The 25,620-nt window shown below is 38.2% G+C and overlaps 1 protein-coding gene across 1 annotated transcript in view; it reads left to right on the forward strand.

The window, feature by feature from the left end:
* LOC131226952 (chromatin structure-remodeling complex protein SYD-like) overlaps nucleotides 1-25,620 on the forward strand; it is a 126,368-nt gene that overhangs the window by 23,079 nt on the left and 77,669 nt on the right. Inside the window, exons 4-7 of the mRNA XM_058222644.1 lie at nucleotides 12,708-13,614; nucleotides 14,547-14,830; nucleotides 15,308-15,372; nucleotides 15,496-16,586. Coding sequence (XP_058078627.1) covers nucleotides 12,708-13,614; nucleotides 14,547-14,830; nucleotides 15,308-15,372; nucleotides 15,496-16,586 — 2,347 coding nt within the window. The remainder of the gene's footprint in view (nucleotides 1-12,707; nucleotides 13,615-14,546; nucleotides 14,831-15,307; nucleotides 15,373-15,495; nucleotides 16,587-25,620) is intronic.

Genomic DNA, 25,620 nt, shown 5'->3' on the forward strand with positions numbered 1-25,620 from the left:
ACCATTTTGCTTTAAAGGGCCATAACTTTACTACCATAGGTCATCAAATCTTTTTGTTCTACCTCCACCACCGTCCTTTTGGGCCTTATGCTTGTCCTTTTAGAGCCTTCAACTTGTACCAACTCCTCCTGACCGTCATAGTTCTTGGTCTTTGTTGCACACGACGAAACCATTTAAGTCCGCATTTCTTAATCTTATTACCTATTGATGTTAATCCTAAGTTCCCTCCAATGCATTCATTTCTACTTTTATGCTTGTCTTGCCACTCATCCGTCTCAACATCCTCATTTTATCTACACTCATCTGATGGACATGTTGTTCCTCAACTACCCACCATTTTGTCCGATAAAGCATGGCTGGTCTCATTACCATCCTATAAAATTTCCTTTTTTGTTTGAGTGGTACATGACTATCACATAAAACTCAGGCACATCTCCATTTCTTCCACCCCGCTTGAAATATCTGGGCAACATCCTTCCCAGTCTCTCCATTCTCATGAATTATCAACCAACGATATCGAAAGTAGTAATTTTGGGAAGCTTCTTGGCTAGCTATCTTAACTAATTCCTCGTTCCAACTCCTATTGTTGCTAAAATTGCACCCCATATACTTTGTTTTATTTCAGATAATTTTAAATCCTTTAGGCCTAAAGCACTTCTCCATAAATCTAGCTTTGTATTTACGCCCTCCCTCATCTTGTCAATCAAAAGTATGCCATTTGTAACTGCACACACCATGGGATCTGTTCCTACAAATGCCTCAATGTGAGAAGGTACGGGTTCAATGCGAGAAGGTACGGGTTCAATGTCGACCACTAGTGCAAGCCTGCAGTAATTGGGAATTCACTTGTCTTTCCACTAGTGGTTTTCACATTTATTACTACTTTCGCATATACACATCTTTTATTATGTCAATATATCCTCTTGAAACTCCTTTCCCAACACCCACTGGATTGACTCTCTAGGGCCCTTATCTTAAGCTTTTTCTAAGTCAATAATGAACATCTAGAGATCCTTCTTCCTCTCCTTATATTTCTCCATCAATAGTCTAGGACAATTGACTCCCTTTCTTGCATCTCTAAATGTAAATATCTATAATCATTAACTTATGTTGAACAATCAAACTCTCAAGTGGTATAACTAGAGCTGTACATGAGTTGAACCGAGTTGAGCTTGGCACAGCTCGACTCGGGTCGGCTAGTAGCTGACCCCAACTCGAACTCGGCTCGAGCCTGACTAGCCAGCTCGACTTGGTTCGGTCAACAACTTGGGCCAGTTCAAGCTGAGTTTGAGCCTGTGCAACATTTTCTCAAACACATGGAGTGCACCTTCAATTTCTCACTTTATGTAAAACAACAGCAATAGTTTATAGGTAGTGTTCTAAATATCGGTATCGCGTTACGTATTGCACCCTTGGGATACGGATACGTATCGATTATCGCATGGGATATATCGGTTGTATCGTGTAATGTATCACTGTTGTTGGAAACATGGGGAAACATTGGAAATTGGTCGATTTTTTCAATGCAATTTTAATGATTGTTAAAAAGACATCAATACATACTTACAAATTAAAACAATACAAAAAACAAGTGCGCATGATAGGTTTTCTTTATATGGGGTCCGAATCTCTGTGTCGTCTAACTAAATTGATACAAGTATATTCAAAGTTTATTCATATAATTTATAAATGTAAGAAGACGTAGGGAAACACAAGCAATACATTCAAAAGCAAAATAAGAATCATTAAATCAGGTTACATACATGTTTGATTTTATGTTTGGACACAAAGATTGCAACCGATTTGCGAGAAATTGGAAAAATTTTAATTTTTAATTTTTTAAATTTCCACTACTTGGTCATTCTCCTCCAAATCTCAAAATTGAAGCTCCCAATCCATGATTTTTCATGCAAAACATGAAAAAACATGGATTTGTAACAATTTGACACTTGTTTAACATGATTTATAGAAAAAAATGATCGGAAAAAAAAATGCTCACTAAAATGAACATGTGGGATATATCCCACTATTTGTGTGTTTCGTATCACACAGGTGAGATACAAGAAATGTCGTGGGATATATTGGCTGATATCGTCGATATTTAAAACACTGTTTACAGGTATTTCATCAAACACTCTATAAGTAGCATCAAAATCAAAATATGAGGGTAGTTTTATAATGTAAAGTTTTTTTTTTTTTTTTTTTATAGTGATTTGTTTCGTATCCATACCTTCCTCGCCACCAGTCGATCCAGTGGAGAATGTATGCACCCGAAACAACACTTCGTTGAGTCATTTCATCAAACACTTGGTGAGCAACGTCAATATCAAAATAATCGAGTCACCGAACTGATTTGATTTGAGTTCGATTCGAGTTGAAGTTCGATCCGAGTCGATTCGAGCTTGGACAAGCTCGAACTTGGCTCGAAATTTTTTTGAGCTCCAAAAATCAGCTTGACTTGGCTCGAACTCAGTTTCGAACCGAGTCAAATCGAACTTTTTCGAGTTGAGTCGAGCGAGTTAACTGAGCTAACTCGGTTCGCGTACAACTCTAGGTATAACCTTGCAGTCCTTGCATATTTATCATTTCACAAAGAAATCTATTTGGCTTGTATATTATCTTAAAAGTAATTAAGTATTCATCTCTCTTTTTAAAGTACATGTTTGCTAGAGCTAGATTGTATATGCGATAGCAAAATGAAGGATGGTATCCCCCATCTCATTTTTTTCTCCCAAAACCATATCCTCCATGTCCTCATTCATATCCTCTACTCTCTTTTCCTACTTGATCATTTAAGTCTCTCCTTACAAATATCCTCTCTGTTTGAAATTCCTTTCATTAGTCCATCCATAGCCTCTTGGAATTGTCTCTTGATTCATCATCTAACCCTACTTGTGGCACATATGCACTAATAACATGATTATCTCCTCTCATAACACAAGTTTTATTAATAAAATCCTATCACTTACTCTTTTGATGTTTATAATTTTATCTACCACTATCTCTACATTTGTATTATTGTCCTTCCATATATTTTTAAGTTTATATTCATCAATTTCTCTAGTTTTGGCTCCTTTCACTTGGTTTCTTGAACGTAAGCTATGTTTCAGGGATTGATGAAAATAGGGGGAGCAATGCAAGTGTTACATGTATTGTTTGTATCGAGTTATAAATCATTTGTAATTTGACATGTAATATTTATAGTTGTTTGGATCAAGGTGTGCCAAAACGGTTACGTATTGGCCGTTACGGCCGATACGTAACGGTAACGGTGGGAACCGTTACGCGTTTCGGGGTCGTATTGGCCGATACCCGATTTTGTACCCGTATTGGCCGATACGGCCCCGTAATGGTAACTTTTTTTTTTTTCATTTTTAGTTCTGTTTTTGCTGTTTTTTTGAAACCTCTTGCTTCCAAACTGTTTCTCACTCCTTCTACTACTAATTTCGACCAACCTCGGCTAGGTATTTGAGATAAAAATACATTATGTTACAGATTTTTTTGAATCAAAGCTCGGTGGGCCATTTTTCAGAAATTCGTCAAAAATAAGTATTTATACTTTTTTTAATATGTTTTTCTGTTTTAATCATGTCATATGATGTGTTAATCATAGTAGAACATGTTAATGTGCATTTTACAGATTTGGGGTGCTATTTAATAATTTTTTAATATTTTTTTCTATTTACGCATGAATTTTGGCCCCTTTTTTTAAAATTCGAAAAATCAAATTTTAATGGTTGTTTTGCTGTTTTAATCATGCCATTTGATGTGTTAATCATAGTAGAACATGTTAATGTGCATTTTACAGATTTGGGGTGCCATTTTATATTTTTTAAATATTTTTTTCTATTTACGCATTTATTTTGGCCCTTTTTTTGAAAATTCGAAAAATCATTTTTTAATGATTCTTTTGATGTTTTAATGATGTCATATGATGTGTTAATCATATTAGAACATGTTAATGTGCATTTTATAGATTTGGGGTGCCATTTTATATATTTTTTTCTATTTACGCATTTATTTTGGCCCTTTTTTTGAAAATTCAAAAAATCATTTTTTTATGATTCTTTTGCTGTTTTAATGATGCCATATGATGTGTTAATCATAGTAGAACATGTTAATATGCATTTTACAGATTTGGGGTGCCATTTTATATTTTTTTCTATTTACGCATTTATTTCGGCCCTTTTTTTGAAAATTCGAAAAATCATTTTTCAATGATTCTTTTGCTGTTTTAATGATGCCATATGATGTGTTAATCATAGTAGAATATGTTAATGTGCATTTTACATATTTGGGGTGCCATTTTATATTTTTTTTTATATTTTTTTTCTATTTACGCATTTATTTCGGCCCTTTTTTTGAAAATTCAAAAAATCATTTTTTAATGATTCTTTTGCTGTTTTAATGATGCCATATGATGTGTTAATCATAGTAGAACATGTTAATGTGCATTTTACATATTTGGGGTGCCATTTTATATATATTTTTATATTTTTTTCTATTTACGCATGAATTTTGGCCCTCAAAAATAATTGCAAACACCTAAATGTAAGATATTTTCATATTACATTCATTCTAATATATCTATCATTGATAGTGGATAGTTAGAAAATTAAATATATGAATTTTGTAGTCAAATTCAGGTTATCTAGTTCATAAATTCATTAGACAGGCCGATACAACTTCTCACCAAAGAGTGGACCGTTACACGACCATAAACATGTTCCAATTTATAAATGAATACATATTTGGAATGCTTAGAATATTCCGGATTTAATTCATATTTTTTTATATTTTTTTGGCAAAAAAAATTTTGCGCCGTTACGGGCCGTTACACCACCGTATCACCGTTACGCCCCCGTATCCGTATCGGTTTTAGAGGTCACCGTTACGCCAACCGATACCAATACGGGACACTTTGATATGCCATTGGTATATATCATGACATTGTCTAAGTTAGGTTTCTATCATGTAACTGACAAATGGTGAGATTGTTAGTGCATTGATTTGTGCACCTTGTTCGACAATCACATAAGCATAATTTGAAAAGTGCTCAAATGACAATCTCAATCACAAGCATGTATAGTGGTTTGATTTCCCTACTCCACTCCCGGCGGACGTACTCTTTCTAAGTGTACTAGTATTCACTATCAGAGGTTTTAAATCAGGTTCACCTCTAACCTTTATAGTCCTACACAAGAACCTAGTGTACACTCGCGCCAGAGGCTCCCGTGAAAGACTATAGTTATTTTTCTATTAGCTAACTAATAACCTCGGTCCTAGTCCAAGGACCTACGTTCACTTTCGACGGAGGCTTCCACAGAGACTAACACGTATACACCAATGTCCGATGATTTTGGCCTTACACGAGCTTAGGTCGTACACAAGAGCCTAGGTCATATCGAGTTTGGCTCACAAACTCTTAACCTCAATCCTGCACACAGAAAGAAAGTATGGACTCATATATGACACTTGTCAAATTGAGCCCCGTTGATACGCCCATGCTTGAATCCGCTCCTCAAATGCTCTCCTGATCGTTGATGCTGATTCTTTGCCAATGCTTTAGCTCCAAGATTAAACACTTTGCATGCGATGCTTCATTGAGGTGACCAAGGTGATGATAGGCTGGGTGAATCTCCTACAACTCACGTGAATGTTGTAATTCCTAGGGGATTCACCTAGATGGGTGTTCTAGAGGATATAGATACTGATTTTACTATGGGTTCAAGTCTAATCTTTAGAACAAGGTGGAGATCAAGTTCATCTTCTTCATTGAGGTTGTAATCCTCTTTCAAGTGATGAATTACAAGGAATATGACTTAGATCTCATGGATTTAGTGGCAAGGGATGTGGGATATGAGTGAGGAATCTCCTTTTGTCCAAGAACCGAATGCCCTTTTATAAGAAACCGATTTGCAACGGTTATAAAACGGCTAGTTAACAGCTTTATCGATCTGATCGAAAGGCTCTTCGATGGGATTGAAGGTCCTTAGATATGATTGAACAGTCCGTCGATCCCATCGAGAAAATTCAGCAATTTATCTGTTGGGTTGCTAGATTGATTTTTCAATCGAATTGAGTGGTCCTTCGTTCCATCAAGTCCCATTGACAGCCTATCGATGAGATCGAGGACCACTTGAAAACTGTTGTTTTGGGCATATAATTTCATAGTAGCTTCGCACATTTTCTAGCCTTATTTATCATGACCTTACTTATCATGTTCCAATTAAGCTTCTAAGGCTACGAGATGATCAACAAGGTTTACCTATTAAGGTTATGATCATCTACAGGCTCAAGGGTTGTTTTGGGTCAAGATTAGGGTCACCAAGGCACCTCATATGCCTGTTCTTCACTTTCTTGATGCTTCAGTCTTCATGTGTCTTCGGTCTTCACCTTCCGAAGGCTTAACCGACTCCCTAACACACAGGCGCATATGATTGACAACAAGGTGCACAAATCAGTGCAATAACAGTGTCTCCTTGGTTTGATCATATCGACTAACTTCATACTCGTACCTTTCAGTGTCCATTGAAAGGTAATAGTATGAAGTTAGTCGATATGAGCGATGCCTTGAATGTGGGGACCATCTTGACACAATCCCAAAAATCAGGCAGATCTAAATCTCAGGTGGACAATAGTAAATTAGTGAGTGATGCCTTGAATGTGGGGCCCACCTTGACTCATTTGTTGTATATCCATGCCATCCATCCTTTATGCCAACTCATTTTGGGGCATGGTCCAAAAAATGAGGCAGATCCAAATCTCAGGTAGACCGCACAGTATGGATTGAATTCCCACCATTAAAAACTTCTTGGGACGAAAAGATTTTTGGATCAAGCTGTTATTTGTGTTTTCCCTTCATCCAAGTCTATGTGACCTTATCAATAGGTTTGATGGCATATAAACATTATAGTGGGCCCTAGGAAGATGGCATAAAAACATTACAATGGGCCCTAGGAAGTTTTTAATTGTGGGCATTCAATCACTACTATGCGGTCCACTTGAGATTTGGATATGCTTCATTTTAGGCAGGGTGTCCCGTATCCGTTACGATATGGGCATATCGGCCGATACGTATCGGTAACGGCCGTGGCCGTTGCGCGATACGGTGCCGTAACGGTCACCCTTCCCGATTTTGTAGCCGTAACGGCCGTTACTGTCTCGTAACGGTAAAAAAATGGCCATTTTTTTTGCTTTTTAAGGTCTGTTTTTTCACTTTTTCTTCTAAACTCTTCCTAAATCATTCTATTGCTATTTTCGACCACTCTTAGCTTGATATTACAAATAAAAATAACTTATATTAAGAATTTTCTTGATTCGAAGCACTGTGGGCCATTTTCCAGAAATTCCTCAAAAATAGGTATTTATACTTTTTATTCAATGTTTTGCTATTTTAATGGTAGAATATGATGTGTTAATCATAATAGAAGATATTAATGTCCATTTTACAAATTGTTGTTATCATTTTATATATTTTTTTTATAATTTTTTTCTATTTATGCACTATTTTTGGCTCTTTTTTTTTTAAAAAAATTCGAAAAATTATTTTTTATTGAATGTTTTGATGTTTTAATGGTAGAATATGATGTATTAATCATAGTAGAACATGTTAATGTTTATTTTACAGATTATTATTGTCATTTTATATTTTTTTTATGAATTATGAAAAATAATTGCAAACACCTACACATGTAAGATATTTTCATATTACATTAATTCTAATATATCTATCATTGATAGTAGATAGTTAAAAAATTAAATATATGAGTTTTGCAGTCAAATCCAGGTTGTCTAGTTCATAAATTCATCAGACAGTTCGATACAACTTCTCACCAAAGAGTGGGCCGTTACACCAACATAAACATGTTCCAATTTATAAATGAATGCATATTTGGAATGTTTAGAATATTTTGGATTTAATTCATATTTTTTCATATTTTTTTGGCAAAAAAAATTTGCACTGTTACGGGCCGTTACGCCCTCGTATCCGTATTGGTATCGGAGGGCACCGTTACGCCAACCGATACTGATACGGGATACCTTGATTTTAGGGACCATGGCCTAAAATGAACCAATAAAACTGATGGATGGCATGGATGTACAACACATAAATCAAGCTCGGCCCCATGCACCAAAACAGTGCATGTGCACTAAGCGGCGTACATCGCAGAGTATTTAAAAAACAGCCAAACCGTCCATTCTCTCTCTCTCTCTCTCTCTCTCTCTCTCTCTCTCTGAGAGGTCGCACCATAGGGAAGAAAGAAGAACGAAGAAGCAGAAGAAGCTGCTGCAGCAGCCACAACAGCCCTGTAGCAGCACTGCAACAACCTCGAAGCAGTAGATGAAGAAGAAGAATAAATAATCGGGTACATTTTTTTCTTTGTTCTTTTTCATTTTCTTTTAAGGTTATAGTGTGTAATGACTGTTGTGGGGATCGTAACGGCCGTTGCGGTTCATTTTTTCTAGACCTCACCATTTTAGCCCCGTATCGCGTAATGGTAACTGCCGTTACTATTATGTATCGGCGGCCATTGCAGTTCATTTTTTCTGGACCTCGCTGTTTTAGCCCTGTATCGCGCAACGGTAACCACCGTTGCTGTTACGTATCGGCCATTATGGCCGATATGTAACCGATTTGGGACACCTTGGACACTTTGTGGTTGCATCCAGAAATATGTGTTCGCATATGCGATAAGCATGCGATTTCGCCATCACATACTCAGTATGCAATGGCGTAATCTCCTATCAAAATCATATCAATAAAATTTATAGTTTAAATTATCTTTGTTCAAAATCACATCGATAAAATTTCTATGTTGTTTTTTATCTCTTTCACATTTTTGAGCATGTGCATTCATTTTAGTACTTGTTAGTTGACTTGTTATAGTCTAATAGCCTAATAGATGTAATAAATAAAACTATAATGAACAATTACCTACACTTGTGGTATTTTTCCATAGTTTCTAATTTTTTTTTTTAATGTTTTTTTCGATTTTTCCTTTATTTTTAAAATTTTTATTTTGGGGGCTGTGCATGGCATATGTGTTTGTGCAATCGTATATTGGGCACAACATACTTGGGTTGCATATGTCATTTGGCAACAATGACTAAAACTAACAAAACAATATTCTTGACTGCTCTTGCTTGTATGATTCTTTATTGGGCTTGGAAGGGTGAGGAAACGGCATTAACTCATTTTTCTCTTTTGAAATTTGAGAAATGGGTTTTGAAAAGCATGAGGGAGGTGCTCTTCGTGTTAGTTCATGGATGGTTGCGTGGCGCTGGTCATGTCTAGGCCACTAGGCCATCCCCTAGTTGGACTGTCATATGCCCATAATTCTGGGCAATCTCCTACTCCCATATAACCTAAGCCACTTTGGCCTCGGCAATGGACCTAGGTCTGATTGCCTTTGCCCAGTGAAACACCTTGACTATACTGCAGCTGAAGAACGTGCAAGACATATGTGGTGCATTCCTACTGTTGTAGGGGAAGAAAAACAGTAGTTGAAAACTCTAGAAAATATAGGAGGCCAGTTGTTAGCTTGCCGTGGTATTTTCTTCAATGCAAATCATCCTTGGAAGTGGTCGAGACAAAGTAACTGTGGAATATCTGATTGTTGCTCTTGACTAGATGTTTGGAACTCAGTTCAGGCCCTGAGGTAGCAAGCTGTGCTGTTTAGAAGGTCTTAAGGCTGACCCAATGAACGTGCAATGTGCAAGTAATTATTGATTAGCCTATACCGACAAACATACACGAGGAATGCAGCAGCGTTCATGGTTTTTAGCTATGTTTAATCGGAACTTTATTATGATTATGACTCATATTATGGATGTCAGCGACCAATGCCTTTTGAGGAAATAAATGTCAAGATGACAGAAGTATCTGTTCACTGACTTATAAACTTCAAGAAAATGTTCGAAGTTAAATGTGATGGTCTCATGAATGCATTGGTGGTGTTCTCAGTAAGGAAGGACATCCTGTTGCCTTCTTCATTGGGAAGCTCAAAGGCATGTGGAAAAGTATTCTACTTGCGATGTTGAATTTTATGGAGTTCTGTAGTCATCAATGGTGAGATTCTCATTCATTGACAGTTTGTGCGATATTCTGAGTTTCTGACCGACCATGAAGCTCTACAGTAATTGAACACCCTGAAGAAGTTGACTGTGCTGCATGCTAAATGGAGCATTTACATCAAGGTATTCCATAACGGTAATGGTGGCTATAACGTTCACTGCTGTTACTGTTATGATATGGGCCAACAGCTGGCCATTACAAGATTTCTTTTTTCTTTTGTTAAAAAAAAACCCCATTTCGGCCCTGTAATGGACCATAACGAGGCTGTTACGGGTCATTTTTTCTGTAAAGGCCATTACAGCTCCATAACGTGTAGTGTTTACCACTGTTACTGTTGCATAACTGTTTTTTGAATACCTTGATCTACATCAAGTCATCCATGAGTTCATCTGTCATTTGAAGCATTGTGCAGGAGTAGACAATAAAGCGGCAGATGCTGTCAACTGCAATAAGCATCTTCTATCTGCACTTTCCTATCTGCTCCTCTAGGCCAATAATTACCTCTCTGCCTTTTTGGTAACAACGTCCTTAAGGTGTTTACTTGGCCTACCCATGCATAAAGAAGGCCAAGGTATGTGGATGAAGCTGCTTGGGCATATGTCCAAAAGCCTCTGCCAACTGAACCCTTCCCCAAAAAATCACCTTAGATTTGCCTTTTTGAACGTTTATGTTCTCCTGAAATCGCTTTGAAACATCTCACTACCTTTATCATGTTTGAGATAGCACATCTGTCTGCGCCGCAAAAGAAAATTTTATCTGAAGATTGTTCTTAGGCTACCTGAAAATTGTTGTGGTTCACCCAAGAATCCCCTTTAAAAACTTCTTCTCTGGCCTTCTCTATCATTCAGAGGGACACTGCTCATTTTCAGAGAGACAAATGCCTTCTCGACCCCAATTTGTAGAGATTTTCATTTGCTTGCATTTTTATTCCGGGAAATGTCTTGTATCATACAGTGCTCGTTTCAGTTATTGGTTGGTTGACCCTTCTATTTTCTGCTCATTTTCTTGGATTCCTAGATGCTTGTATCAATGTTACCTAAATGGTTAACTCCCTACTTATTCCATTCTGAATCATGCAATTCGATTTATGGGTCATCTGCGATCTGGATTGCTATTTTTACCAACCCAAAAGTTTTGTTCTATGCTCTTATTATTGATAAGTATTTAAGTTATAATGTATATTTAGATTAGAATGTAGAGATTTATACTTTCAGTGATGCCATAACGTGCATATAATACAATACTATGCATGTAGGATTTATAATAATAACATTCATTATATCGGATATAATCTACATATGAATTCTTACATAAAACTATATTGCATATACTTGGTGTATGTATTCGAGGTACACATGATCCTGCCCCTACCTTAACATTTATTGGAGGAATCAGCTTAGTGCATTTCCATTCCCATAGCACGTAGCAGAGTTTCCCGCGTTCCAGGTAACCTTAACCCACCAATATGGATCTGTTGTGGGAACGATGCTAATATTAGACAGCTGTTGGATATAGCTTACCATATCCTATAATTCTAGGAATAGTTGCTTGATTCATACTTGTTTGATGTAGCTGAATCATATCATATGGTTTGAGGAATAGTCGCTAGTTGGAGAAACGGATGTGGTAAATGATGTGAGAAATAGATACAAGATGCATGTCATTTTACAAATTTTTTTTTTTGAAATGTAGCGGTAGCCAGGATTGAACTGTGGATCACTCACACACACTACACTCTCTCTACCAGCCCATCTAACAAGCGGGGGATTATTATTATTATAACATTTGTTATAATAGTTGCACAAGTGCATGAAACTAATGCACAGAACAGGAAGCAATGAACTAGGTATTTTAAAGCGGGCTTTCCAGAAACTATGGTTCCAGTTTCCTTTTTTGCCTGATCTCCTAAGCATTTTCATAGTCTAATAAAAGTAAGAGTGCCATACTACCATATAGAATCTTACTCTTGAATATTTTATGTTTACCAATAGCAAGGAATTAGTACATGATGGACTAAAATGATAATTTGATATAACTAAAATAATTACCACGGGCCATGGCATCAAAACTCTCTAGTAACATAATAAAATGGAATATGAATAGCATGTTATGGATGGAATATCTGTATCTGTATCTGGGTCCTGGATTCCAGAATGTGTGAGTGCCACCCTGCACACTATTCCTGTCTCTGCATCCGTGCCTGGGCATCCTGGCTTTGTTTTACAACTTCAATCCCTAGATTAGTTCCTGAGATATATGAGAGTACTTATGCACCGTTTGAAATAATCACATGGAATCTGCATAGTTCTTCTATTTTTCTCATTGGAAACTGTTGTCAGTTGTATCTTCAAGTCATTGCAAATCATTTGACACTAACCATTGGCCAGATATTCTTATCCGGCTTGGAATCAGTCTTCCGATTTCCTAGCTTGGCTTGGATAAATCAACGAAACATTTACTGGCAGGGTTTTCTAAAAGATTGTCTGGTCTCATATTGTTGCTTGGCCACATCAGGTTTTATCTGCGAGTTTTTCTAGATTGGAAAAAGAAAAAGAAAAAGAAAACTATGGTAGTTGTTATTTTCTTATAACTTCAACTGCCAATCTTAACATGATTTTCTCCTTATCAGGGCCATGGAAACTGTTGTCAGTCAGAATGGTCTTGATATTAATACTTTGAAGCCATCCCGTCTCCCTTTAGCTGGTGGATCTCAGCTTGGGGATCTCGGCCATGTAAGGTCTGACAATGATGCACCCGACAATTCATTGCCTCTAGGGGGCATTGACATGCCACTTAAAGGTGGTCCTGTTAGTGGATGGAATGCTGCATCAAGTGGCAAGACAAAGGAAGATGAGCACGGCGGTTCGAGCCAGGGAGTCGGGTTGTTGAAAGATTCTAAAGCAACTTCAATCGAGAATGACAAAGCCAACCATGAGGCGATTATTTCGAACAGGCCACCCGCTGGGCCATTTATCATGGAAAGCACGGGACGTGGTGTTCATCCAGGACCCTTATCTCAAAGAAATGCTAAATCATCCGAGCATGAAAGTCCAACCAGTCTGGGAATGGATGGTTCACGGTCCACAAACTCACAGGAAAGGCATGATACAACTGAACTTGGCAAGCAGGTACTGCAAAAGGACAATAAAAAAGCTGGTGCTAAGAGAAAGAAGGCAGAGCCTTCTGTGGCGATGCATCCTGACAATCTCCAGCAAGTGAATACTCCCGTTACTAGATTCAACGCAAAGAAGGGGAAGCTGATGCAAGAGAGTAATCCTAGTTCCCTTGAAAGGTCAGTGGATAAAGCATATTTATCAAGGGATCCAAACAAGGAAGCAGATATTTCTTCTGCTCATGGTGCTTTTGGGCTACAGAAAGGAGGTTCATTACCATCCAAACACAGTGTATGGAATCAAACGAAAGTGGGGTCTTCATCCTCTGCTGACACAGAATCTATGGCATCTCTATCTACTGGAAACGTCTTAGAGCATGCAGGTGTTTCTCATACAGGAGTCAATACACACAAGATATTTCAGGTACCTTGTCTTCTCTTTTACATTTGTTTCATGATGCTTGGACGACTGCTGTTTAGTGTTAACTGGGCATTGCTGCTGCTTGCTTCTGGGTATTTTAGCTCCTTTCCCTTTTGTGTTGCTACTGTTATTTGCTGCCACTTGACCCATAATGAAGTGTCTCATTTTTGCACCTGACCTTTTACATCTTTCTGTGCACTTTTGTTTTCCCCCCCTTTTTTCTTCTGGAGTCTCTTTCATGTTTAAATTTTGCTTGCTATATTACCAGGTTATGTCATCATAACAGGTTCACATTTTTGTCTGTCTTCTATGTTGTTATTGATGTCAGGGTACTCTGTAACGGCAATGGTGGCCGTAACGGCCACCACTGTTACCGTTACGATACAGGCCATAACGGTTGTTATGCTCTCTCTCTCTCTCTCTCTCTCTCTCTCTCTCTCTATTTATTTATTTTTTGGGGAAAAAACTGAAAAAAAAATATATATAATGGGCCGTTAAGGGTCATTTTTTCCATAATGACCACTACGGCCATTATGACCCCATAATGTGTAACAGTTGGCACCATTACTGTTACATCATAACGGCCATTATGGCACACCTTGATTGATGTAATTCTGGAAGGAAAAAGAAAACCTTTAATGGACACCTTGATGTACCAAATTTGATTTCGTTATTCTGGTATTCATACAGTTTTCGTTTGTCGACTCTATGGACCTTGTCATTAGGGATGTTTCTCTTAGACATTGTTTTTTCCACATAAACTAAAGTTGTGGTTGTCACGTGACTCCTTATAGGGTTGGTTTTACTTTTTTCTCATTGTTGTGGTAGGGGCCTGCATGTCTTATGCTGCCATTTTACTTCTTGCTCTTTGGTTACATCATTTGTACATTATTTGCATCTTTTTGCCTTTTTAAACTATGGACATTTGTAAACAGGGGAGTGGAACTCTGGGACCACTAAGCAATGCAAATGTTTCTGGGAAAAGTGAGATAATTGGCAGTGGGGATCAAGATTCTGTTGCTAAAACTAAGTCAGAGGCCCTCCAAAAAGATACATCTGTTGACTCAAGCGGTAATGTAGAAATGAATCCACGAAGAAGTGTAACTCCTAACAGTACAGGAAGTTCTATTTCTCAGGTTTCTGCCTCTCCGCGCTTTCCCTTTAAGGAACATCATTTGAGACAGCTCAGGGCTCAGTGCCTTGTCTTTCTAGCTTTCAGGCATGTCACGTATTTCTAGTGCCCTTCTCTACATCATAAATGAGCATGTTCTATGTGAGGTATTACGCAATGCTCAGTTGAAAGAAACAGCACTTGTTTGACTCAGCAATGTGCAGATGGAGTTCACTGTGTGTAACCTAAGGTCCTAAAGCCATTCATCCAGTGTGCCCTATATTCTATGGGCCATGCCCCAATGTCTCCCCAATTTTAAGCAATCTGATGAAAATGGACAATTACAAACAAGGTCCATATTAATGGGGCCCTATTGGAAGGTTAGGATCATCCAAATGGACCTTGGGGCCCAACATATTAATGATTTGGGCCACCAAATGGTGGGCTACTTTGCAAAGTTTGTTGGCAAAGCAAATGCTTGATCTAAGATTGTATATTTTCTTACTATAGGCATGCAAGCTATAAAAAAAATGCAGCAGTATGATCATCTCCAATGCTTACCTTTGGCTCCTCTTTTATATGCAGAAACCAAATGTCACCTAGGAAGCTGCATCTTGACATTGCACTCGGAGAAAGCTACCCTAAAGAAGGCAAGTGTACATCTCATTATTGATGCTATTTTTTCCCCGTATCTATTGTTCTGCGCAACTGGTGAAGTAAAATCTCAACTGTCACTTGATGAATGATTTGTTCAATGATTGGTGGAATTACAGATGGAAATCGTGAAGGACCGAATGATCATAGAGAGATATCTTTAAAAGAGCCTGGTAACAGTCACGAGATCGCTGGTTTGTCAGGAAGGCCAAATGATGTTATGGAAGCTGAGAAGGAGATGTCAGTCACTGGAACCCCTACAGGTTCTTCATCTGGAGGAAGTCTAATGGTGACAGATGCCTCCTCAAAAAGCAAAGAGACAACAAAGAAAAAAGGAAAAAAAGCTCCAGCATCTGAAGGAAAACGACTTACAGCTGCAAAAAGAAAAGCTGAGGCGGAGAAGCAGACCCAGGAAGCTAATGTTTCACAGGCAGTGGCATCTATGCCAGTGGAGCCTGACTCTTCCATAAGTGGTGCAAGAACTTCATCTGAGAGTCATTACGAAAAGGATGATTATCAGCATGGCCATCAGCAAGTAGGCTGGGGGAACCAAGCCAGTTCCTCTGTTCCGGGAATAGGCAATCAGCTGGAGCCTGAGATAACTAGTTTGGCAGGAATTGGTGCTCCCAGTAATGCTGTAAAGGAAACATTCACACCTGCTATCTCTATGCATGAACATGTATCCCCAAAAGTAGATAATCCTTTTAACAAGGCGCAAGGTCTTAAAGAGAATGACAGAGTAAAAGAGCAGATTACACCCATTATGAGGAAAGATGTTGAACTTGGTTACTTCAAGCATATGATGAAACCTCCGAGGGATGTCAACACATTTTCCACACATGTTGGTCAGGCAGAGAATCCTTCAGCTGCTTCTGGATCGACAATCTCTAATGATGCTGATACTCCTGGGTCAGATGGTCAGAGGGTTTCTAATATTCAAAAGCAATTTACTTTTGATGGGTTCAGGAACGTCACTTTCAATGACACTGTAAAATATGGGAACTTAGTTACCGTAGCAGACAAATCTGCAGAGCAAGAAGAGGTAGACAGGTCAGTTTCCAAAGATGTGCCAGTCTCTCCTCCAAAATATGCCACCTCAGAGAAGTGGATTATGGACCATGCCATAAGAAAATTTCGTGAAGATGAAATGTGGGCATTGAAGCAGAGGAAGACAGAGGAAAGAATCATGGCACGTTTTGACAAGTTGAAGGTGTGATTTGAACATTTTACCATGTTTCTTTATAATGCATTCTTTAATTTGAGATTTTTTACCATTGTTTATTTATTTATTTGAAGTTGTTGTGTGTTCCAAGCATGTAGTGGTGGGAGTAGGGCTGTCAACCGGCTGGGCCTGGGGTTGGCATCGGCCCTAATTTTGAACTGTTCGGGCTGGGCTTGATGGACGGACCCATTCAAAATTTTGATTTTGCCTAGCTTGAGCCTGGCCCATTGACAACCCTAAGTGGGAGAGTTTATTATTGGTTAGAAGATTGCCTTTGCTACATATTTTTATTACACAGAGAAAGAAAGAAGAAAGTGCTTTTACCAGTAATCTTTAGTATGTTCTATTCTATATTCAAGTGAGCTAAGAGATCCCCACAACTATTGTCTTCTAACTGATAGTGGTGTCTGGCATGTGTACGGGGTGCCAGACATGGTTATAGGGTAATGGACATGGCAACTTATAGAAGCCAGATTCATGGACATGTTGGTGGAAGCATTTAAAATAATAATATTGTACTTTAAGAGTATATTGTAATGATCAATATTATATAAATGTGAACTCCCATCTTGACCCACCCACCACCATAGTCTAATCCCAACTATTTCGAATCAACTTCATGAATTGCAGCTAATTAAGGCCTATTTGATTTTCAAATTACATTGTAAACACATTGTAAAATAGTCATAATTACTTGTAATTATAGCTCTTATTCCAAAGTTGACATTGACAGATCTACTAGTTTCGTGCAAAACGGAGGCAAGAAAATATTTTGAGCACAAAAACTCTGGGGGCCACCATGATATATGTCATATCCATGTCGTTCATCCGTTCTGCCAGTTTATATTAGGGCATAGCCCAAAAATGAGGCAGATCCAAAGCTCAAGTGAACCACATCACAATAAATAGTGGGAATTGAATACCTCCCGATAATGGCATCTTGGGGGCCACAAAAGTTTTGGATCAAGTTGATTTTTATGTTTTCCCTTTTTCCATGCCTCTATGACCTTATGAACAAGTTGGATGACAAATAAACATCATTGTGGGCCCTAGGAAGGTTTTAGCTTTCAACGATTGAGGTCCATTAGAATCACTATTTCATGTGGTGTGGTCCACTTGAGCTTTGGAATTGCCTAATTTTTTTACCAATGCCTAAAATGAGCTTGTGGAATAGATGGACGGCATGGATATGAAATATTCATCACAATGGGTCCCACGTTTTTTGAGAGTATAGAATCACATGGAATTCACAGAAATCGGATTGCGTACTAAGTTACTCAGTACGCTCTTATCGTACTGAGTAAACTCAGTTGGGCCCACTGTGAATTTATGTGGTTTATCCACACCTTCCATCTGTTTTTCCCTCTCATTTTAGGTGTTGAGCCCAAAATTTAAGCTTATACAAATCTCAAGTGGACCATACCATGGGAAACGGTGGAAATAATGATTTCCACCGTTGAAACCTTTTTAGGCCCCACAGTGATGTTTATTTGTCATCTAAACTGTTCATAAGATATAAAAAACATGGATGAAGGGAAAAAAACAAATATAATCTTGATCCAAAACTTCTGTGGCCCCCAAGAATTTTTCAACGGTAGAAATTCAATTCACACTGTTTCCTGTGGTGTGGTCCATTTTAGCCTTGTATATGCTTCGGTTTTGATCTAAGGCCCTAAAATTATCTTGTAAAATGGATGGACAAACTGTATAAAATACATAAATCACGGTGGACCCCACAGAGTTTACTCAGTACGCTTAGCGTACTGAGTTACTCGGTACGCAATCCGCTTCCGAAATCACATGGGATTCACATAGTTTTCAAGGCAGCAACTCCTCCAACCCAACAAGAGTGAGAAATAATGATGGCCCATTTGCAGCCATTTACAACGTAAATAGGAAAACCAAACAGAATTCGAAAGAACCAAATTTGAGGGGGATTTGCGAGCGGGGCTAGTGGCAAGGAAGTGGGGTTTTCCATGGTACATACAGGGTGACTTTAATGTCACAATGTTCTCTCATGAAATGTGAGGAGCTAAGGTATTCCAAAACGGTTACGTAACCGCTGTTATGTAAAGGTAATTGTGGTAACCATGGCTGTTATGGAAAAATTTACCCGTACGGCCTGTAACAGTCATATAGCAGCTATAATGGGGCCGAAATAGGTTTTTTACAAAAAAATAAAAATAAATCGTAAATGGTGACAGCGGTGGCTGTTATGGCCACCATTACCTTTGTGGAATACCCTAGCAAGGAGAAAGTAATGTGGCAAGAAGTATGAGGAATTTATTAGATTGGATTCTCAAGAATGAGCTTATGGATGGTGCCTTTAGGGGTGCTTTCATCAGGACTAACAATCAAGCTAATCAAGTACAACAAGAATTGATATATTTCTCATTTTGGGTGAGTGGGACTCAGTATATCCTAAGGTTACTTGAATGGCTGGACCACATCATGTTTGTAATCACTGCCCCATTATTATTAATAAATTGGACCTTGGGGAGTCCAACTACTTTTAGATATGACATTTTGTAGATGGAAGAAAATGGCATTGTTTACCATAGTGGGTGAAAGAGTGGTGGAGAGTTCCAAGTGGATGGAGGTGCAAACCTAAAATTGTTGAGAAACGTAGGTTGCTCAAAACTAAAGGAATGGAATAAAGCTCACTACGGCAGAATTGGAGAGGTGAATCCAGGGGTGAATTGACCCTGAAGTGATAAATCCTGACTAGTCAAGCTTCAGAAGAAATACAAAAGAAAAGCAAAAGCAGAAGAGATCACATAGTGCCAAAACTCAAGAGCTCTATAACTCATTTGGAGGGGAGGCACGGAGTTCTTCCATTCTACCGCTAGTGTGAGATGATGAATGAATTGCATATGGAGATTGGAAGTAGAGGGAGCGATATTTTTGCAGTGCTTGAGAAGATGCGATGTGATAATAGAGTTCTATCTAAAGTTATATGAGGGAGGAGCTGAAAAGAAAGAACTTGGACAACCTTGAGTTCACCTAGATAAGTGTCAAAACAACTTATTTCCTAGAAAGGTTTATTTGAAGAGGAGGTTAAAGAGGCAATGGATTCACTGGGGGAGGACATCAAAGGTAAAGACATCAAAGGTTATATTTCAAGTAATTTAGTGAAGACATCAAAGGAGATGAAACTTTATAAGAAGGGCACTATAATGAAGAATATGAGTACCTCCTTTATTGCCCTTATCTTGAAGAAGTGTTTCTTGTTTGGGCTACTTATGGCCTATTAGTTTGATAGGAAGCCCATATAAAATTCTTGTAGAAGTGTTGACTTCTCAATTTAGAAGAGTGCTTGACTTTATTATCTCTCCTTCCCAAGAGGCTTTCCTTGCGGGGAGTTTGATTTTGGTTGTATTTTGGTTCATACATGAGTGCATAGAATTCAAGGCGCAAGGTGGGAAACTAGGGAGTGTTATGTAAAACTTAGGAAAAGCTTAAAATCATGTTAATTGAGAGTTCCTAGATTACATGCTTAAAAGATGGGTTTTAAAGGCGGGTAGAATGGATGAATGAGTGCATGTCGCTTAGTTGCATGATCCTTCTAACTAGGTGTTGCTCCAAGGTTCAATCCTTGGTAGTGTTACCTTTTAAAAAAAGGTGCCGCTCCAACTTTGCTTCCTATTTGTTTTTGCTTGAAAACATTTTCATATTGATGCTTCCTTGCTCTTACACCTGAATTTGTTGTTGCGTCACGTCATGCCTTGTGCACAACTATAGTATGTTATCTGCAAAATACTCCATGCCATGGAAGGATCACTCTGATGTCATTGGGTCTGTTCTTTGCCATTTAGTCTTTTCTTTGAATACAACTCGTTACTAAAAAAAGTTGTTTGTGTGCAAAGGAATCCAAAAGGTAAACAATAATATTGGACCTAAAAATCAATCATTGTATGTAAAAGGTATTTGAAGGTAAAGGATAATAACAAAATTTAAACATAAAATATTAGTTTCTGGTATGAACCTCGTTAAGGGGTGTGGGACATTTTTTTCTTCTTCTGAATAACTAATTTTTATTGAAAAGTGAAGACAACAAAAACTACACAACAAACATCCTATTAAGAGAAATATCCCAACCCCTCAATCTTAACCCTCCTAAGCACATCCTTGCTGACCCACTTGTTTTGTAAACACTGGTTGTTCTTCCCTCCATAACCCCCAATGGACGACCAATCAAACCAAGCCACAAAATCACTCTCTCTTCCCTACACCTCTAACGCGCCAAGCCAGAAGGTGGTCTTCAAATTTCAATAGAGCTAGAGATTACCCACTCCATTTAAAATAAACCAAGAAAACTCTCCTAGACCTTCCAAGCAAAGGGGCAATGAATGAAGAAATGGTTAATTGATTCTTTGTTGTACATACACATGACACATGTTAGGAAGCACCATCGACCTCTTTTGCAAATTATCAACAGTGAGAAGCTTCTTTCTCCCCACAAGCCACACAAATGCCGCCAATATGGGAGGGGCTCCTTAGGACTACACCTTGGCTGTGTGAACTTTCTGGTCATCCTTAAGATGCTTTCAAATCATGCTGTAGAAGAATCAAACTATGAACCTTCCTAACTTGTCATTTTTCCACAACAAAGAGTCCTTTTCCCTTGAGAATGGAAGACAACCTTGAAGCTTTCCTAGAACCCTCGTCGTCTCCACTTCCTTGTCCTGCAAATTCCTCCATCATGGAGGTGTCCAAATAACCACCCCACTACTATAAGAGAAACATCTTGCAACTGAAATATTAGCTTTTGGGGACAGACTAGCTAGATTGGGGAATTCTGACCTAAGCGAGCTTTCTCCGATCCACACATCCTCCCAAAAGTGGATACTCTTCCATTTCCCAAGTGAGAAGCAAACCCCTTCTGAAACCTCTCGGCCATACTTGAGATTGCCTTCCACAATCCTGACCCCTTGATAAAAATAGTTCTCTACCCCACACCCTCCCTCTTGAAAGCCATACTTTTTTGTAACCACCTCACGCCAAAGACTTCCTCTGTCTCAAATCTCCATGACCATTTGTCTAGTAAGGCTAAGTTAACACTTTCCATCTCCCTTATCCCCACATCCCCTTCATCATAAGTCTTGGACACCTCATCCCACTTGAGAAGAAGACATTTCTGCTTCTCCCATTTCCCCTCCACAAAAACTCTCGTTGTAATCTTTTGATCTTGTCTAACACCTACTTAGGACACTTGAAAAGTGACATGAAGTGTGGAGGCATATTGGACAAGCTGCTTCAATTAGGGTGATTTGACCCCTTAAAGACAAATACCACGACTTCCACCTAGAGAGCTTCCTCTCCATTCTTTCAATGACACTCTCCCGAGTGGTGTGGGACATGTGGGCATAGAATGTTGACCCAACCGGCACACATGTCAAAAAATGTGCCATTTACTTGTAAACAAAGAAATTTATGTGGGGCAACATATTGGGCAACCTATGTAAGTGGATGCTCTGATAACTATTCGTCAATGAGGAGGTAGACATTTGTCTCCATTGATATCTTTTTTTTAAAAAAATAGTAACAGTCAGTGTTCGAAATATCGATACTATCGGCCGATATTATCGTTATCGGCCCCTAGCGAGACGAAACCCGTCCAATAACACTAGGAAGATACAAAAAAATCTCAAAATCCAGATATCGCATGATATATCGTGGATATTGCGCTATATATCGTTGATATCGCCGATACATCGTGCGATATCGCACGATTCCTCCTCCATTATTGTCAGAAATCGACAAACAGACTCATTATTCGGAAAAAAAAACCTTTCTACAAGCAGATTTCGGTACCTGTAGAGGAGATCGCCCTAATCGGAAGCTGTATTTGAACGGCCATTCGAATCGTAGCAACAAAATCTCTGATTTGAGAGAGATTTGGGCGAAATCCGTTGAAATCCAGAGAAATTCTCGGCGAAATCTGGAGATATTCTTGGCGAAATGATGGATTTGGTAGAGATTTTAGGGTTCCGGCGTTCCAGAACCCTCTCCTTCAAAAAAAAAGGGGGGCTCCAAGCCGTTTTTACGGGATGCGGATGGGCTGACGTACCGCACACCACCGACGTGGATGATGTGTTGACGTCACCAAGTTCTGTGGGTCCCATCATGAGGTATATGTTATATCCAAACCGTTCGTCCATTTGGCAATCTTGTCGTAAGGGTTGAGCTAAAAAATAAGACAGATCCAAAGATCAAGTGGACCACACTGGAAAAAGTAGCGGGATATTGAACGTCACAAAACTTTTGGATTGTATGATATTTGTTTTTCCTCTTCATCAAGGTCTTTGTGACCTCATGAACAGATTGGATGGAAAAAAATGTTATGGTGGACCGTACGAATGTTATAATGGTGAGAATCATTGTCCTCACTGCTATTTGTGGTGTGGTCCAATTGAGGTTTGGATGTGACTCATTTTTGGGCTCATAATCTAAAATGATCTCTCCAAATGGATGAACGGTGTGGATATAATAAATACATTATTGTGGGGCCCATGTAACTCTGATCTCCTTTGAACTGTTTGTACAACTGGAGGTGGATGATCGTCCGTGCTACTTCGCATGAAGTTCATGCGCTGGAAACTTAGGTGGGGTCCACTACGATGTTTGTGAGAAATCCACTCTGTCCATTTGTTTTTTGAGCACATTTTAAGACCTAGGGCCGAAAAATGAGCCGGATCCAAGACTCAAGTGGGCTGAAAACATGAGGACTGAAGGTCCACAGTTGAAATATTCGTGGGGCCACAAGTTTTGAATCAGTCTAATATTTGGGTTTTCAATTCATCCCAGTAGTAATGACGTTATGAATGGTATGGATGGAATGTAAACATCACTGTCGACTTTGGAAGGTTTCAACCGTAGGAATTTACCTACCCACCTTTTTCTTTAGTGCGGCCCACTTGAGTAGTATTGGATCCTGCTCAATTTTTGCCTCAAGTCTTAAAATAAGCTCACAAAACTGATGGATGGAGTAGATTTCTCACAAACATCACGGTGTGCCCCACTCCTGCGAAAGGATTTAGTAAGAAATCCGCGTCCCATCTTCACACGACACATACCCATACCTCGCTGATGTGTAGTACACCAGCCAATCCACACCCTCCATCCATTTTCATAAGTAATTTTAAGGTATGAGCCCAAAAAGGAGACAGATGTAAGATCAAGTGTACCACACCACAAGAAAATGTGGTGGCAATGATGTCCACCATTGAAGCTTTTTAGGGCCCACCGTAATGTTTATTTGTCATCCAATCTATTCATGAGGTTTGACAAACCTGGATGGGAAAACATAAATATTAGCTTTATTCAAAAAATTTATGGCCCCAAAAAAGTTTAATGGTGATCATTCAATGACCACTATTTTGTGTGGTGTGGTCCACCTCAGATTTAGATCTGCCTTATTTTTCAAGCCATGCCCTAAAATGATATGTTAAAATGAATTTCAATTGAGGTTTGGATATGACTCATTTTCATACATATTTTCATACATTTATAAATGGTATGCATCATATTTAAATATATTTCCCTTAGCTTAAACAGATAACGCATAACTTAGTACCTTATACAAAGGAAATTTATTATGTGCACTTCTTTTTCGATATTTTATGATTTAAAAGTGTGTATTAAGGTCTTTTTAAATAATCTCTGAAGTTTCATTAAAAAATTTAACCATTTTGCTAATGTTTCCCCATGTTTCCCAAAAAGTGCGATAAATTATGCGATACAAACGATATATCCCGTGCAATAACTGATACGTATCTGTATCCCAAGGTTGCGATACATTGCGCGATACCGATATTTCAAACACTGGTAACAATATATGAAGAAAAATGGAAGTCGTGTTATCGAGGTCCTTGCATCAGGTAGGGCCATCCTAAGCAAAAACTACAGAAGCAACCACATGTCAAAAAATGTGCCATTTACTTGTAAATAGCTTTTAACAAAGAAATTCATGTGGGGCAACATATTGGGCAACCTATGTAAGTGGATGCTCTGATAACTATTCATCAATGAAGAGTTAGATATTTGTCTCCATTGATATCTTTATTATTATTATTATTATTTTTTTTTTTTAAGTTACAGTATATGAAGAAAAATGGAAGTTGTGTTATTGAGGTCCTTGCATGAGGTAGGGCCATCTATTATTTTGGTTATTTTAGGTTGCTGCTTGTAGGTACTTGAGTGGTTGCTTCTGTAGTTTTTGCTTAGGATGCTGGTCTTTTCAAAAAGCTTATTGCTCTTTCACCACATAGTGAGTTAATTTATAAGAGTATTATTTCATGAGCCTGCACTATTTTGCTTGTTGAAGGTAGCTTAATAAAGCAGGCTTCTTTAACAAAAGAATCTTTAGGGAACACTTTATTTACTTCAGTTTTATTTTTATATGCTTACATGTATGTATAATTATCCCTACTTTGTCTTTAGTTCATGCTTTCTTATCTTAAATTACTTCTCATGCAAATCCCAAAACATGTTGAATAAGTGCTTAAATATTTGTATCAATAAATTGAAGGTAATAACTTTTAAAGTTTATGTAGGGTTTGACAAGAAAGGTTAGTACGGAAACATTTTAACAGTCATGTTTTTCCCATGCAAATAATGATTGGCTTGCTTATCTTTATTGTACAATACAAATTATTTTATTTGTGCTAAATGTAGAGTTTGTAGTATCGATATTGTTACATGTATTGATGGCTGGGGATATGGAAACATGTATCGATATTGTTGGAAACGTATCGCTGATTGAGGGAAACATGGGGAAAATGTATAATTTCTCAACGAAACTTTAAGAGATGCTAAAATATACATATTTGCATATTTAGGAATCAAATAATTGCAAAAAAGACACATACATAATAAGTTTTCTTGGGGGCCTAAAAGCTTGTAACATTGACTTGAGGAAACATGGGAAAATGGTGGAATTTTTCTATAATACTTCAACAAATGCTAAAATACACATATTTGCATATTTAGGACTTAAATAATGGCAAAAAAGATGCATACA

The sequence above is a fragment of the Magnolia sinica genome, chromosome 15 (assembly GCF_029962835.1).
Source record: "Magnolia sinica isolate HGM2019 chromosome 15, MsV1, whole genome shotgun sequence".
NCBI lineage: Eukaryota > Viridiplantae > Streptophyta > Magnoliopsida > Magnoliales > Magnoliaceae > Magnolia > Magnolia sinica.